At 34.1% G+C, this 17315-nt stretch overlaps 1 protein-coding gene across 1 annotated transcript; it reads left to right on the plus strand.

Moving 5' to 3' along the window:
• Window positions 5217–8044, plus strand: LOC109709984 (NAC domain-containing protein 35-like). Its single transcript, XM_020232391.1, has 3 exons — window positions 5217–5837; window positions 6006–6274; window positions 7275–8044. Exons 1-3 carry the CDS (start codon window positions 5633–5635, stop codon window positions 7869–7871), a joined length of 1071 nt encoding a protein of 356 aa, XP_020087980.1. The 5' UTR covers window positions 5217–5632; the 3' UTR covers window positions 7872–8044.

Below are 17315 nucleotides of genomic sequence, written 5' to 3' on the forward strand. Positions count from 1 at the left end.
TTGATGAAGTTTAGGTATAATTTTTAAACCCAGAAACTAAAAATTGCTTATATTAAAGCATTTAATATTAAAATTCCGAAAATGTGCAAAATTGGTCCTTGGATATGTAGAGAGTTGTAAGATTTACACCTCCTTATTGCTTGTACAAGTAGCATTCCTCTTCCTATTACATTTAACATCCTATGTATTCCCTATCTTTTACGGATCGACTTCATTTTTTTTCCATTAATTGTTTGAACATCGCTTGTAACTAGGCTTTCGTGACGAACACACACTCCTGCTTGAAGAGTACACTCAAATCCAAAATTTACTATTCAAAAAAGAGGGTATCTGCCAACTGATCCATAGTGGTGGAAGGACCTTCTTTTTAACCATCTCCCCCTCCACAATGCACATGAACAAAAGTTGTAACAAAATTATAGATTTTTTTTTTTCCTAATCAGAAATCCAATGCACTTTCTTACTATCACCTCAAATCTTTAATTGTGCCGAGTTTGGAACCATGGATTCCCCTTTTCTTTTAAAGATTATTTTGGATCAAAATTTCAACTAAACACAATCCAAATTGGAAAATGGGAATGGAAACCCCAGGATATATGCTACGTCATAAAAACGAACTTTACTACCACCAATGTGCATGAAAACACACATGCTATGCCACAGGAACCTTTTTGCAGTTAATTTGTTTCCCTTGCGTAGAGAGAATACGTTATATATTATGAGAAAACAATTGATGATGGCATAGCATGAGACTAAATTTAATGCACGCGTTGTGGAATCATCTCTCTCTCTCTCTCTCTCTCTCTCTCTCTCTCTTCTATTTTCCCTTGAATGTAAGCCACCTATATATTAAACCAAAAGAGAACACCCATGCATGGGACCATATATGCATGAGCATTAATATGTGTTGGTGCATATATAATTCCACATACCTGTGACGGTGATATGATATGATGATCACCGAAGTCACTAAATTGGCTCCTTCTTACCTACTAGTTCGCATGCATACGTATACACTCATATATACATATAGTTGCACTTTTGTATATATATTAATATTATAATTCTAATTAATTTGCCTTCTTTATTGGTTAAGGTAATCAAATATTATTTAGAACTCTCATTATGTGTACTTATTTTTTATTTTTTACGAAGGAATTTATTGTTTAATTATTAGAACATTACATAAAACTATTTCAGTCACTAATCGTGCCTTTGTGGCTATCAAAGCTTGTGTGATAATAGCTAGATGCATGACAAAAGAAAGAAATGACCATATGGATTATATATTCTATTTCATTGCATTACTCGGGCTCAAAACAAAACAAGTGATGAGTTTTGATGTTTAATATCCCGTCCTTCACACGTTGAAAGATTATAACTATATTTGAGTGGAATAAAGTAACATAACTCCTACATATAGAGTATTAATATATCCTATCATGCTACTTATGAGAAATTAAGTATCATGTTAGTTAACTAATATAAATTAAAATGTAATGCATGCTAATATTATCAGTACTTGGAGTAATATTATTCATGCAGTAACCAGGCATTTCCTTCTATTATAGAGAAATGCTAAGCCTAGCTACAAGCCAAAAATGTTGTAGGTCTACAACCCCTAATCTAAGGTTGTAATCCTCCCCCTAGGGTTTATACAGCCCTTTTTGGGTTTTAGTATCAAAAAAAGAGAATGATATGACTAGAGTAAAAAAGTTAATTAGCTTTTAGATGTATAAGTTGTAAGATTACAACCAAAAGGACACTTCTAGAGAACAAAAGATGTTAGTTTTATTCATTTAATTAACTTATATATATTATATAACTTTGAGGATTATCATGTGAATGTAAAATCAACATACATACGAGAATCAGACGATTGTGCATTGAACTTGTCATGTATATGTCGCCAATGATTTAATGGCCACCGATAGATGTCGGTATCCACTGATGCGCCTTGAGCGACTAACGAACTATTCATGCCGTATAATATCAGCTGGTAGAATTCAATTTGAAAGGTGAGTGTGCTATAAGGGCACAATGCATAGAATTTATGATCTTCCATTAATACTGAAAACTAAGTTAGCTACAAATGTTCAATGTGGATCAATTTGGTTTCTGGTATGCATGCACTAAGGCGAACATTCAAATTAATAAATACTCCAACTCTTTTTTATCATCATGCTGAAAAAGTTTGTTCGGTTCATGAAAGGTGCATCATGTTTTGCTGTAGTATTCCCTTAATTGTGTCTACTTTATCAGAAGAGGACATAAAGCAATAATAAGCTCTTTGAAAAATTAAGTTCGAGAAACAAAAAATTCTTTTGTAATTTCTTGAAATATGACTAGTTAATATATGTATATGCTGGAATCAATAAGAAAACTTTGAGCAAAAATGATGCTTTTAAGATGTTTCACTAGCATAATGCCAAATTAAGTTGGAGATAGATGCTCAAGAAAAAATTTCAATAATGTACATAACATTTCAAAAAACATTTCTGAATTATATCTATTTTAGTACAAGCATCATGCTTGGTTTCGTAAAAGATGGAGCAAATCCAAAGCTAATATATACCTATATATATATATAGATGATCAAAAGTGAGGATTATTATTTTAATGCAATGTAGAAAACCAAAGGTCAATTTTAAACTCTTTGGTTTCTCTAAGGTTTTAAACTCAATTAGTTTATCCCAAGTTTAATGGAATTACATTCTCTAATACTACTAATATATATATATATATATATATATAGAATTGGATTAGACCGATTCAAATAGAGCAAACTAAATACTACTGTTATATATTGTTATATGAATTTAGAAAAGCGAGATTACTTCATATATTTGTGATTTTGGATGTCATGAATGTTATGAATTTGGATTCGCGTATTTTCCACATTTTGCATATCTGAATTTGTATATATTGACTTTAAGACAGATCTGGTGATAAGTAAGAACAATATTTTCAAAGATATAACCCTAATGACTCTCTAGGAGAGTTGACAAACAGGGTTGGCTTTTAGGTATTGTTGACAGGAGGCTTCTTTGGGTCCATTAGGAAGAATTGCGTAGAAGACGGTTTCTAGCGTGATCGTATCATGGAGATCTCTTGATGATCATCTGTTTTCACTAACCAGTCCTTTTCACTGACAATTTCTCTTGAGGATTTTGTTTTCTCTTCAATAGTCTTTTTGCTTCTTGTTCTTTCTACAAGCAATATATAGAAAACAAATATATATATATAANCTTTTTGCTTCTTGTTCTTTCTACAAGCAATATATAGAAAACAAATACATATATAAAACTGTACACGGTACAGTAAAACCCTAGTAGAGGTGCATTATATATATATATATATATATATATATTGTATGATCATATTTTGACTTGGTATATATGCAAGAGGAGATTGGAAGATTCAGAGTTGGGAGCTTTTGGAGTCTCCCATGATTCCTCACGAGACCCATTTTCAAAGTCTTAGCATTCCAGAGAGCTAAGATTAACATAGGTGTGAGAAAGTTGAAAGTGTGATGGATGCATGAGTGGTAGAGAGAGAATAGGTGTGGTGGACCACGAATATATATATATATGAACCAAATAGAAAGACCAAGGGTGCAATGGTTCCACACCCAACTTGTGTTGGCCCCATTTAATGCAAAAAGGATTACTCTAGGCATTGTGAGGTGAGCTCACCATGAGAGAGAGTGAGAGAGAGACACACACACACACATAGAAAGAGAGAGAGAGAGAGAGAGAGAGAGAGAGAGAGAGAGAGAGAGAGAGAGGTGAAGGGCTTAGATGTCACGGGTTTCACTTGACTCTTAGCTTGCTACATGCAACCATATATATCTACCCAAGAATACATATAGTACTACAGTGCTCCAACTATATAAAAACCAGGTTGCAAAGTAATTCCAGAGGCATCTTACAAAGTCATCTCTTCTTCTTTACACAAGAAAACAAATAGCATCAATCAACGCATGCATCTGTATATTAAGGTAGGTTTTGGAATGAGGTGTGTACATGAGAGTGAAAACCATAGTGGAAGATACAAAGAAACCAAAAAATTATATATAAAAAGAAGGGCATGGATGGAGGGGTAAATTGCACCACTAGTCCCTAAACATTTTAACAACACTTTACTTTCATCCTTGAACTTTTAACTTGAACATTCCACTCTATATATACTGGTGATCAAATATTAATTCACTTTAACCTTACCGTAATTATCTGTTCTCGAAGAAATAGTTAGTTATTTTCTACATCTGGTGCATCCGTAGATCCATGAACAATGCATCGATACATGATACATCGCCTTCAATTCCTTCTCTCATAGTGATCCAATTCCTATCACTCATTGATCAGTTGAGGTCATTTCTCTACTTCGAAATTGGATAGTTAAATCAAATTAAACTACAAGATGAATAGAAAGTTAATGAATTCGTAGTGCTTGGATGGACCGAGGAATCAGTTGCAAGCTTCTTTTTTTTTTTTGCAATTAATACAAAGATAAAATGGACATTTTTGAAAGTTCACAGAGTATCTCGAATTTCTAACTAAAAAGATAACGTAGCAAAGTGAAACTTTTCCTTTTTGTTTTTATTTTGTTTTTTCTTTTGACAATCTGGAGTTTGGCCCCTAGCTACAACCCTACCGAGAGTCTCCGTACCAGGAACTCGAACCCACGAACCCTCAAACCCGGCCCACTCAGATGCCTTATCGTTCAGATACCAATAGTTTCAGTAACAAGAAATGCTAAGTTTACAATGAAAAAAAACTATAATCTCTACAACCTCTCATCCAAGAGTCGCAGGATTTACAAAGAATTTTATAGTTAATATATCCGAGGTTTCAAATTCGAAACCTAGTTGCTTCACGTTTACAGCTAAATTCATTACGTAAAAGTAAACAAAACAAGATAATTCGCTACGTAACTTTCTCTCTCTAATTAAAAAGAAAAAAATGATAAGACATGTATTAAATGAAAGTAGTAGTAGGATTACACCCCAGAGTGGGCTGTAAACCTATTACTGCTCTTAAGTAATAAAACTGTGGGCTAGATCATGTTCTAGAATTGCAAATTAACCACAAGAAAGAGGAGGGACCCAAAAGAGAAGCATGCATGACAAGAAAGACAGATTTGCAGTAGAGAGGGTAGAGACAAGAATAGAAGCATTAGCCAATCACCTCTGATAGGGGGCTACCGCCAAGTTGTCCTCCTCCATTGCTTGGTCCCTTTCTCATCTTCAACTCCCTCAATGCACCCTCATCTCTATATGCATATGAGAACCTCATTTAACCCCTCCACATAACCTTTTGCCTTAATTACTAGTTGGAGTTATATACAGAAAGATTTATATACTTTGAGATAGATTGATGGATCAATTGTAAAAAGAGGTGGCAATGTTTTCGGTAGGTGTAGTAGTCCAGTAGCAATCTCATTTATTACTCTAGTACCATTTTTCTTCTTCTTCCGGGTTGTGTAAGTTCACCCACTCATCTTTCCTTCTTCACCACTTGCACAAATATTTGAGGAAGAATTAAACCACTTGAGGGCAAATACTTTAAAGGGTAATCCAAAGGGTCGAAGAGCGGGCGATCGACGATATATTCTAAGATCTCATCGGTTTATGGCCATCGAGTCGGCCATGAACGGAGAAGAGAGCAGGGGCGACGGCCACGAGAACGACCTCGTGATGCCGGGCTTCCGGTTCCATCCTACCGAAGAAGAGCTAATTGATTTCTACCTTCGGCGGAAGGTCGAGGGTAAACGCTTTAACGTGGAGCTCATCACCTTCCTCGATCTCTATAGCTACGACCCGTGGGAACTTCCGGGTTTGATCCCTCTCCCTTCTTTCCTCAACCTCTTCCACTCCTAATTAGTTCGGATGCATATATAAGACCTGAAGTAGCTCTTTGCATGCTGTGAATTTAATTCAACTTAGTTGATCCTTTTTTCGGCAATCTAATTCTTTTACAACATGAACTTGTTTTAATTTTCAGCATTGGCAATAATTGGAGATAAGGAGTGGTTCTTTTATGTTCCTAGAGATCGAAAGTACAGGAACGGCGATCGACCCAACCGAGTCACTCCGACGGGTTATTGGAAGGCGACTGGGGCCGATCGGATGATTCGAGCCGAAAATAATCGGCAAGTTGGATTGAAAAAGACCCTTGTTTTCTACTCTGGGAAAGCCCCTAAGGGTATCAGGAGCACCTGGATCATGAATGAGTACCGTTTGCCAAAGAGCGAAACAGATCTGTATCAGAAGGTAAATCTTGTCATTATATAGTCCTCTAATATCAGGTCTGAGTTTTTAAGGTAGAAGAAATTGGAACTCTAGGGTTTTTGGTATCTCTAGTTGATGAGTATAAGATCTAAAGTAAGAATATGATTCATGATAAAATAGCAATTAATTAAACAAGTTTTCTGAGACATCTTTCCATTCTTATTTTGCCACATGTTTATCTCTTCTATCTTTTGTTAATCTTTTGCACAAACATGTGCTGCCACTTAATTTGTTAAAAGATACTGGATTTGTTGGAAAAATATACTGCACAAGAGAAGCTGAGATTTTCCGTGATCTTTCTCCTAGGTTCTGCATACTTGTATGGTTACTTTTAGTTTAGTAACTAGGGTTTGGTATAGAATTAATATATTTCAGTCCCTGCCATATAAAAAATCCTCTTTAAAAATAAAGTGACTCCACATGTGTTCCTGTTGCACTTCTTTTATTCCTTGATCTAATTACGAGAAAAAGCAGCATATATATGGCATGCATCTCTACCTTTTTCCTTTATGTCTCCCTTCCCTTTCCTCTTTGCTTCTTTTGCCCCAAAATATCTTTCAATTTGTATCGATGAATTCCACAGTTTACGCATGATTTCTTCTTCGTTCTACTTAATTTTAGATTGAACTTTTCCTCCTTGATCCCTCTCTTGTACTCCTTAATTATGATTGTAGCTTTCTCCTCTTTTGAAGAATTCTTATGTTATATATACTTGTATTATGTTATTCAGAAACTTTCTCCTCTAATTAGTATTATCCTTGTTATCTTCTTTTTAGATCTATCAATTATCTATCCTTTTTGAAGGATCTCTCTTACTTCTTCTTTCTAAATCTCCTTGTGTTATTCTCCTTATGTGAATTCCATCATGTTTAATACACTAGCAAATTGAATTGCTCCTTAATTTCACATCTTAATACTTGTTGAGCCTGATTCTTCTAGTTCTTTTCATTGAAGAAACAAGTGATCAATTCCTTATTAGCAGGCCGAAATTTCGCTATGCCGAGTCTACAAGAGATCCGGGAACGACGACTACTCCCAGCTCACTAGCACACTCTCTGCAAAGGCATCTACCTCTCGAGGGAGCCTAGCCAATAGAAAGCACCTCACATCTCACCATCAAGTTGTGAATTTCGCGATACATGATCAAGGTGAAAATTCATCGCTAAAAATCCCCGAGATTGCTGTGGGAAGCAAAACCAACTTGCCAACATCTATGCTACCAAAACCAAAAGTCTACAGATCGACGGCCTCAGTTGCTTCATTGAGCTCAACTACCACGACTGAAGAAGATGGCCTTTCCTTCTACCATTCGACGAACACGAGCGGTTTAATCCCTCCATACTCCCTCCTCAATTTATCCACTTCTACAATGACCTCAACTCCAATTGATGAGCTAAATAAGATAGTTGGATACGATCAAACATACAACAACCAACCCAACCATTTCCATTCATTGACACCGCAATCTCAGTTGCTTCCATTTAATTCGCTGCCTGTATCGTTCTCGACCGTTTCAGATAAGCTTTGGGACTGGAACCCTCTTCCGGATGTTGGGAGGGACTATACTAGTTTTAAGTGATTATCAACAAGTACCATGAATTATATATATATATATATATATATATGCACCTATTAATGGCCTCCATTTTTAGGATGTATGTCTAGTATTATTAAAGATTGTGCTAGTGTGTTTAAGAACTCAAGATTGTAATTGCATTAACCTTTTATGAACTTACAATATAGCTAGTGATATTTCTATTGTTAAGCTGAACAACTTTGAAATTTTAGTCATGTTTCACTTAGGTTCTTGAACTTAATTTTAACTTTTATATTCAACATCCCAAACTTTCAAGTGNTAATAATAATAATAATAATGGTGACCTACTGCAGTCACATGACTCCCATGCATGCGTGAATGATAATTCTCAACCAATTCTCTATACTTCCACAACAGAATCTCTGCAGGTCTTCCACCAATCATGGAATCATTATTTCATGCATGCTCAGAAGGTCAAACATATATTACCATCCAAAACTGTTCAGAAGGTCAAAACATGAACATCCAAAACAATAATTAATATTCCCAAGTGCAAGCCAGCAGAAAGGGTCAATTAATATTGCACTATATATGTACTTTACTTGGTCCTCCAGTTTATAGCTTCAATATTGATAAACACTCTAATTTCAAAATGTTTCAATTTATAGTTCCTGCTATGAACTTTTTGTTATGACAAGACTAACTGCTTGTCTCTGCTGTGCTAAATGTTTATGCATGCACCACGAATTCATTAGTCTTCCATGCGTCCATCTCATACTTTATGAATCCAAGCATCAAACCAAAAACAAAAGGCTGTTGATTTGATGATGTGATTGAAAATATGAGATAGGATTAATGACCAATAGATGTGTAATGCATCTACATATATAAATATATATATAATCCGGCTGGGATACTATCGATCGATAGCACCAAGAATTTGGTGCTATCGAGTTTTTCACTGTTAGATTTAACCCTTTGATTATTTTTATCCATTAGATTATACTATTCAACCATGCAACCACTCACTAAACCCTAGAGAGCCCACATCATTCTAACCATACATTTCTCAATCCAAGGGCTAAAAATCTAATAGCACAAATAGTTTCGTACTATTGATAGTATTCCAACCTAGTTATATATATATATATATATATATATATATATAGAGCTAGGCTGGTATACTATCGGTAGTACGGAGGCCTCCGTGCTACCAAGTTGTTTTCAATGATGCGGCTTCCAAATCGACGATCGGTTTTGTTAGACTTGATCTACACTATTGAAAGTATTTGGAAATTAAATTTTATAATTTTTTGACATCATTTGGCTAGTGATTAAAAGGTTTCAAAATTGATAATTTTAATGGTAGATTTGATGTGTTTGTGAATTTAACGGTGTAAAACAATCCAAATTTGATGAAATTTTTATAGAATTTTTTTTTCACTATTTAGAGTAAGATCAGTATCTCTGATTTTAAATTCAAGTCTTTTATCATCATTTTTTATGAGATTTTTATTTTCAGTCGTTCATTTTTAGACTACTTGTTTGATAGGTAAATGATGTCGAAAAATTATGAAATTTAGTTTTCAAATACTTTCAATAGTGTAGATTAAGTCTAACGGAGCCGATCGTCGATTTGGAAGCCGCATCATTGAAAATAACTTGGTAGCATGGAGGCTTCCGTGCTACCGATAGTATACCAGCCGGACTATATATATATATATATATATATATATATATATAACTAGGTTGGAATACTATCAATAGTACGAAACTATTTGTGCTATTAGATTTTTAGCCCTTGGATTGAGAAATGTATGGTTAGAATGATGTGGGCTCTCTAGGGTTTAGTGAGTGGTTGCATGGTTGAATAGTATAATCTAATGGATAAAAATAATCAAAGGGTTAAATCTAACAGTGAAAAACTCGATAGCACCAAATTCTTGGTGCTATCGATCGATAGTATCCCAGCCGGATTATATATATATTTATATATGTAGATGCATTACACATCTATTGGTCATTAATCCTATCTCATATTTTCAATCACATCATCAAATCAACAGCCTTTTGTTTTTGGTTTGATGCTTGGATTCATAAAGTATGAGATGGACGCATGGAAGACTAATGAATTCGTGGTGCATGCATAAACATTTAGCACAGCAGAGACAAGCAGTTAGTCTTGTCATAACAAAAAGTTCATAGCAGGAACTATAAATTGAAACATTTTGAAATTAGAGTGTTTATCAATATTGAAGCTATAAACTGGAGGACCAAGTAAAGTACATATATAGTGCAATATTAATTGACCCTTTCTGCTGGCTTGCACTTGGGAATATTAATTATTGTTTTGGATGTTCATGTTTTGACCTTCTGAACAGTTTTGGATGGTAATATATGTTTGACCTTCTGAGCATGCATGAAATAATGATTCCATGATTGGTGGAAGACCTGCAGAGATTCTGTTGTGGAAGTATAGAGAATTGGTTGAGAATTATCATTCACGCATGCATGGGAGTCATGTGACTGCAGTAGGTCACCATTATTATTATTATTATTATTTTTATTATTTTTATTATTTTTATATATACAGATATATGTTGTCATTTGTTTGCATGGGCTACTGAGACAAAACTAAGTGATCTGTACTCTGTCTCTTTGTTATATACGGCAGTACATGTTTGAGACAAAACTTGAAAGATATAGCAGATATGTAGTACTGGAGCTGACCTTGCACTTTCCAAAACAATTTGCATTATATATAGTTAACTAACTTTTTTGGTGAATAATGCAGCAGATAAGCTTCATCTTTAGCTGTGACACTGTTAGAATTTAAAATATTCCTACATATATATAACGTATAATATGACTAAATATTTTAACCTAACTAGAAAATTTTGGGTGTTTGCTAAGCCAAGAGGTTAAGAAAGTTAAGTGCATTGAAAAGTACTTTATTTTACTCCTTGTCTTTATAATCTAGTGATTATACCTACATTGCCTACATTTGGTGTGTCCATATAATTATCATGCACCATGTATACATCCATCGACATTCCATCCAATATTTCAAACCCTATCGCCATTGAGTTGCAGCTTTTTATCTACTTAGAATTGGATGATGGGATTGAGTGTATGATATGGATTAAATTAAAGACGATGAATCCATCGTGAATGGGCGTATAGATGTACAGATGTAAGCAATTTTTTTCCAGAAAATTAGATCATGATATAATATGGACTAAAGTAAAGCACTTTTAAAAGTTTGCGGTATCGAATGGCGAACTTGTTATATATATATATAGATTATGATTCATGTCCAGTAACTTAAATTTTGGTTATAGGATTTCCATAGTTCAACTTTATATTTGTGTAAAAGTATGAAAAACTTATAACAGAAATCCACACAACGCTAGAATAATTTTATTCTGTTGTATATATCAATTTAGTTATATCAAAAATTAAATTATTGCAAAATATATTTTATTGCAATAGTTTGTGTCGTTGTGATGATGCAAATCATATTATTAAAGCATATATATAACAAGATTTATAGCAAGGATTTGCAACATTCTACTGCAACCAATAGTTATCAATTGCAATAGTATTTATTGTTGAAAAATAACGAATTTCTAGTAGTGCACTTATGGTTAAAAATTTCTACAGCCCTTTCACTACAACAGAATTAGGTTATAGGGACACAAGTTTGGGACACTTTTGAGTAAGTGTCCTATTTATCCTAAAACTTAAAAAAAACATCTACTAATGCCTAAATATAAAGCCCAATCAAACCAAAAATAAAAGATTACTCTACTCAACTCACCACACCCAGTCCATTTGGCCCGATTACAAACAGAAAAGAAAAAAAAAAGAAAAATCAATTACCATCTTTTCTTCTCTCTTCACTCAATCCACTGAAATTCTAGACAAAGAGCATTTCCTGTCGTCCTCCTCCGCCACCGCAGCCAACGAGATAGAGTTTCGATGGTTGCTAAATGCTTAAATAAGTGTTGGTAAATTAGCAGCACTCTTTTAGGTTATAGCGACACTCTTTAACTGTCACTATATACCTAGCGACCCCACATATAGCAACACTTTTTAAAAGTGTCGGTAATTTTAGCTAGCAGCACTTTTTTGACATGTACCTACATTTAAAAGTATCACTATAGACCGTTTTTGTTGTAGTGTTTCAATCACTAGTTAAAATATAATATCGAAAAGTTGCGAAATTTATTTTTTAGATATTTCAAATACTCTAAACCAAGTTTAATGAAGTTAATCATCAATTCCATCATCGAAAAACAAACTTTGGAGCACGGAGGTCTCCGTGCTTCTAAATTCTAGTAAGCCTCTCTAACATGGTATCATAGCGGACGGTTTGAAATTTTTTGTGATGCACATAAAATTAGGAGTATGGATTTGGCACATGGAAATCCTAATTAGTTTTTTAACTAACGGAGATTATTCGGAGACGTGAGTTTGTGTTAGTATAGATTGTAATGTTAAAAGTACTAATGAAAGTTAGAAAATTATTTAAAAATTAAAATGATTAAATGGTTGTATTTTTTTCACAAGATTAATTACTGATAAGAAAAGATATGTCTTTTTATTGCAAAAAAATGTGCCCTTTTCATGGAAAAATATGTCTCTTGATGGAGAGTTGTATCTCTTTAGTATTTATGAAAGGATGTGTCTCTTCAATATTTGTGAAAAGAGTGTGTCTCTTCAATATTTACAAAAGAATGTGTGTTTTTGTTATAAAGAGACGTGAATACTAAGGATGGAGTGTGTCCTTTCACCGTAATCAGTTATGTACATCCTATAAGTATAGGGTGTTTGAAGTCTTCAAAGGTAATAAGGCAAATCCTTTCTTCTTTCTAATATTTCACACTAATTTTTTAAAAAGTTCTTGAGAGAAAATCTTCAAGTGTATTATGTGCACGCTTTTGGAGGTCTTATCGTACCCTGGAGATGAATTCCTTTAATTCGACAGCGCATGCAGTTTCAAGTGGAGCAAATATTACCTTAAAGAAAGTGTTGATATACGTCTCAAGACTATAATAAACTTGATTTACATTTACTCTCCCTAACAGTTTGATGCATGGATTCTAATTAGAAAAGGTGCAAAAAAGAAAAGGAAAGAAGAAAAAAGGGAAAAAAGGCATATGAAGAGCATGTACTTGATAAAGAGAAATGCTGAGTCTACAACTTGTAATCTTTACCACCCTTAATCCAATAGTTTAAAGGTTTAATTAATCAAATCCTTTTTGTATTTTAATTTCAAAAAAATGATAAAATTAGTGTAGTAATTTTTGAGAAATAGGTAGCACGCTATCCGCTTTGTTTATTTTATTTAGAAATAAACTTGGCTGGAAATGTGAATCAATTAGAATTCGAACTTGGGTCTCGGGTACCAACCATCAAGTCCTTTGCAACTAGGATTGTAGACCTAACATTGCCCTTCAATAAAAGCTAATAGCGTTTTGTTGTAGAGGATTAGTTTTAAGGACAAGCTAGCTAACATGTGAAAGGAAAAGATTGTTAGAAATTGCATGCATGTTAAGAAATAGTGTCACAAGAAACAAAAATCAACAAAAAAAAAAAGAAAGATAATTGATATCTAGCTAGTACTATGTTCAGAACAAATGGGTCTTAATAAATATGTCACATCTTTGAGCTTATACAAGCTTAGATTAGCATAATTACACTGAATGTAAAATGAGATCTTCGGCTCCAAAAACAAAAACTTAGGGATTAATTAAGCTGGAAGCTCTCAATTTTTTTTTTCTTTCTTGCTTCTATTTTTGCTAGTGCAGTAGAAAAAAGTAGTAAAAAAAGGAATAATATTGCTAGTGCCTTTTGGAGCAGCATATTCAAACAAGCATGCATGTATACATGTGGCTTCAAATAGGCTAAACAAGCAGCTCTTTGGACACTAGAGATTGGACAAAATGAACTCCAAAGAAAAAATTAATTATGAAACCATAACTGCTAGGTTAATTTGCTATGGGTACTTTTGAAAATCCCCTAAGAGATCATTTGATATATATGCTAAGTATCATACAATTAAAGTTCATTGATTGGTTCATACAAGCATCCCTGAGACACCATCACAGTGTTTTTGGGGGGCTAGATGAGGGGTAACATAAACATTACTCTTAAAAGAAAAAAAAAAAAAGAAGAAAAAAAAAAAAGAAGAAGTAATGCATGCTCTTGTATATAAGCTGTTTCTGTGTTGGTATCCATGGTATGGAAAATTTTCATTACTTAATGCGTACAGTTAAAAAATACAATATTATTATTTACCAACACATTAATAAACTATGTGTAAAAAATTTAAAGGTATTAAATATGCCCTGCCACAGATCTTCAAAATATTGTCATTATAGTTTGTTGATCTATTGCTACACATATACTATAATCTTTAATTAATTTGCGCAGATAGTGTAAAGCACCATTCCAAGATATCAACATTTTGTTGGAGAAATAATTTTAGTGGCCATTCCTCCGATTGAGATCGCCAAATACACTGCCCACCACATATAGAACTCAAACCGTATAGGGCTCAAATCTCAAAGCAATACTAGACTAGTGGATTGTGGCAATCTCGAAACATTTTGTTTAACCAGGTTAAATTGCATTGTTGGTTCTCAAACTATGAGACGCGTGACACTTTAGTTCTCGAATTTTAATTTATTATAATTTTGGCCTAAAATTTTGTGAATTAATGGTTGCAATCAATTCTCATAGTGCAATTTAGTTAACTCAATACAAAACAGTGATGTGGCGTTAACGTGACTGTAAGATAGTAATATTATAATTGATGATTAATTTGGAAATAATTAAAAGGTTATATAACTATTATATTATCGACGTATCATTATTCAGCGAATAAATTTGCACCGTAAAACTTGAATGCACCAATAGAGAAAATTCGAATTAATATTTGATGATGAAAACGTCAAGTCACTCCTTGTTTTTGAATGCAAAAAGTACAGTCTAGCATTGTTTCCTCTCCATTGAATTCCTGCGGTGGACAGACAGCCGGTACTAACTGACTTGCGAAGATGCCGTCCGCAGGCAGCAGTTGAAGCAAAAGGCCGTCGGTCAGGTCGGCGTCCCACCCGCCGCGCGGTTTTAATTGACATGAAAGAAGATGGGGCCCACGTACTACTTTGACCGTTGACCGTGAATGTTCGTCGCACGCGTTGACCGTTCGTTGACCGATGGAAAGGTCTAAAAAGTATTTTCAAACCAATTGAGTTATTTTCCAGAGATCCACAAGTCCAATCATGATTTTCTAAAATTATTTTTATTATATTATATTTAATAAAAATATTTAATTGGCTTGTAAAAAAAATAATGTGATGTAGTTGTTAGTTGTTACACTGATGACCACCTCACTGACGCGAGGAATTCTATATTATCACACTTACACCACGTCATTAATAACAAGTCAATTATATTTCTTTTTTTCAAACAAAAGTACAATAAAAATATTTTTTTATAATCATGATAGGATATATACCCCTAAAAAAAAATATTTGATTGATTTATTACGTCAGGTTACCAATATAGCCGTTGCATTATAAAATTTTTCTACTTACACGCGGCTAGCTTTACGTGACTGGCACGTGCAGAGACAACAGTTGCTTTAATTAATTTGTATCTTTTGGGCCTTGGGCTCCGTTTGGTAAATTTATTGGGCCTCTACACTATAAACGCCGTGTTATGGGTGCATGTTTGTGGCTCTTAAATTTTCTATTTTCTCTGTTTTTAAGAAGCATGTAGATTTACTCAGCGCGCCCTTTAATTAGAGTAACGTTAGAGGAAGAAGGTGTACACGCAACAACTGACTATCTTAATTAGTGGTGGTTTATACTATATATTAGAGGATTCCATTGTGGGGCGACTCCTATAATTACGTTATATTTTAGATACTTTAATTTGTTGAATGATTAGAACATGCTGTTACTTTATGTTCTTATTTATAATATAGTATTTGCCAATTTTTTTAAAAAAAATATAGTTTATGCACGAGTGGAACGTGTGTATATATATATAGTCCGGCTACTATGCTATCGATAGTAACAAGTCCTTGGTACTTTGGAGTTTTTTACCGTTAAATCTACCCTTTTATCATTTTCATCCGTTAAATTATACTATTAAACCAACCACTCACTCAACCCTAAGGGACCACTATCAATTTAACCGGGGACCACTATCACCCTAACCGCACATCCTGTCATCCAACGGTCGAAAACTCAATTGTACCAAGGGCTTGGTACTATTGATAGTATAGTAGTATAATTCTATATATATAGAGAGAGAGAGAGATCGAGTTGAGCTAGAATACTCTCAAAAGCACCATGAAGGTGGTGCTTTTAAGTTTTTAGCCATTGGATGAAGAGATATGAGGTTGAGATGATGGTGATAGGTGGTCGTAGGTGGAATAGTGTTTGATCTAAAGGCTATTAGTAATCAAGAAGTAGATCCAAGAGCTAGAAACTTAGAAGCACCAAGGGGTTGGTGCTTCTAAAAGTATTCTAGCTCAATTATATATATATATATATATATATATATATAGNATCAAATATACCATGCCGCATGTCTCCAAAGTATTGTCATTATAGTTTGTTGATCTGTTGCTATGCATATACTATAATCTTTAATTAATTTGCGCAGATAGTGTAAAGCACCATTCCAAAATATCAACATTTTGTAGGAGAAATAATTTTAGTGGCCATTTCTCCGATTGAGATCGCCAAATACACTGCCCACCACATAAAGAACTCAAACCATATAGGGCTCAAATCTCAAAGCAATACTAGACTAGGGGATTGCGGTAATCTCAAATTATGAGAAGCGTGACACTTTAGTTCTCGAATTTTAATTTATTATAATATTTTGGCCTAAAATTTTCTAGATTAATGATTCCAATCAACTCTCAAAGTGCAATTTAGTTAACTCAATACTAAATAGCGATGTGGCGTTAACGTGACTGTAAGATAGTAATATTATAATTGATGATTAATTTGGAAATAATTAAAAGGTTATATTACTATTATATTATCGACGTATCGTTATTCAGCGAATAAATTTGCACAGTAAAACTTGAATGCACCAATAGAGAAAATTCGAATTGATATTTGATGATGAAAAACGTCAAGTCACTCCTTGTTTTTGAATACAAAAAGTACAGTCTAGCATTGTTTCCTCTCCATTGAATTCCTGCGGTGGACAGACAGCCGGTACTAACTGACTTGCGAAGATGCCGTCCGCAGGCAGCAGTTGAAGCAAAAGGCGGTCGGTCAGGCCGGCGTCCCACCCGCCGCGCGGTTTTAATTGACATGAAAGAAGATGGGGCCCACGTACTACTTTGACCGTTGACCGTGAATGTTCGTCGCACGCGTTGACCGATCGTTGACCGATGGAAAGGTCTAAAAGTATTTTCAAACCAATTGAGTTATTTTCCAGAGATCCACATGT

Source organism: Ananas comosus, linkage group 5 (genome assembly GCF_001540865.1).
Source record: "Ananas comosus cultivar F153 linkage group 5, ASM154086v1, whole genome shotgun sequence".
In the NCBI taxonomy this organism is placed as follows: domain Eukaryota; kingdom Viridiplantae; phylum Streptophyta; class Magnoliopsida; order Poales; family Bromeliaceae; genus Ananas; species Ananas comosus.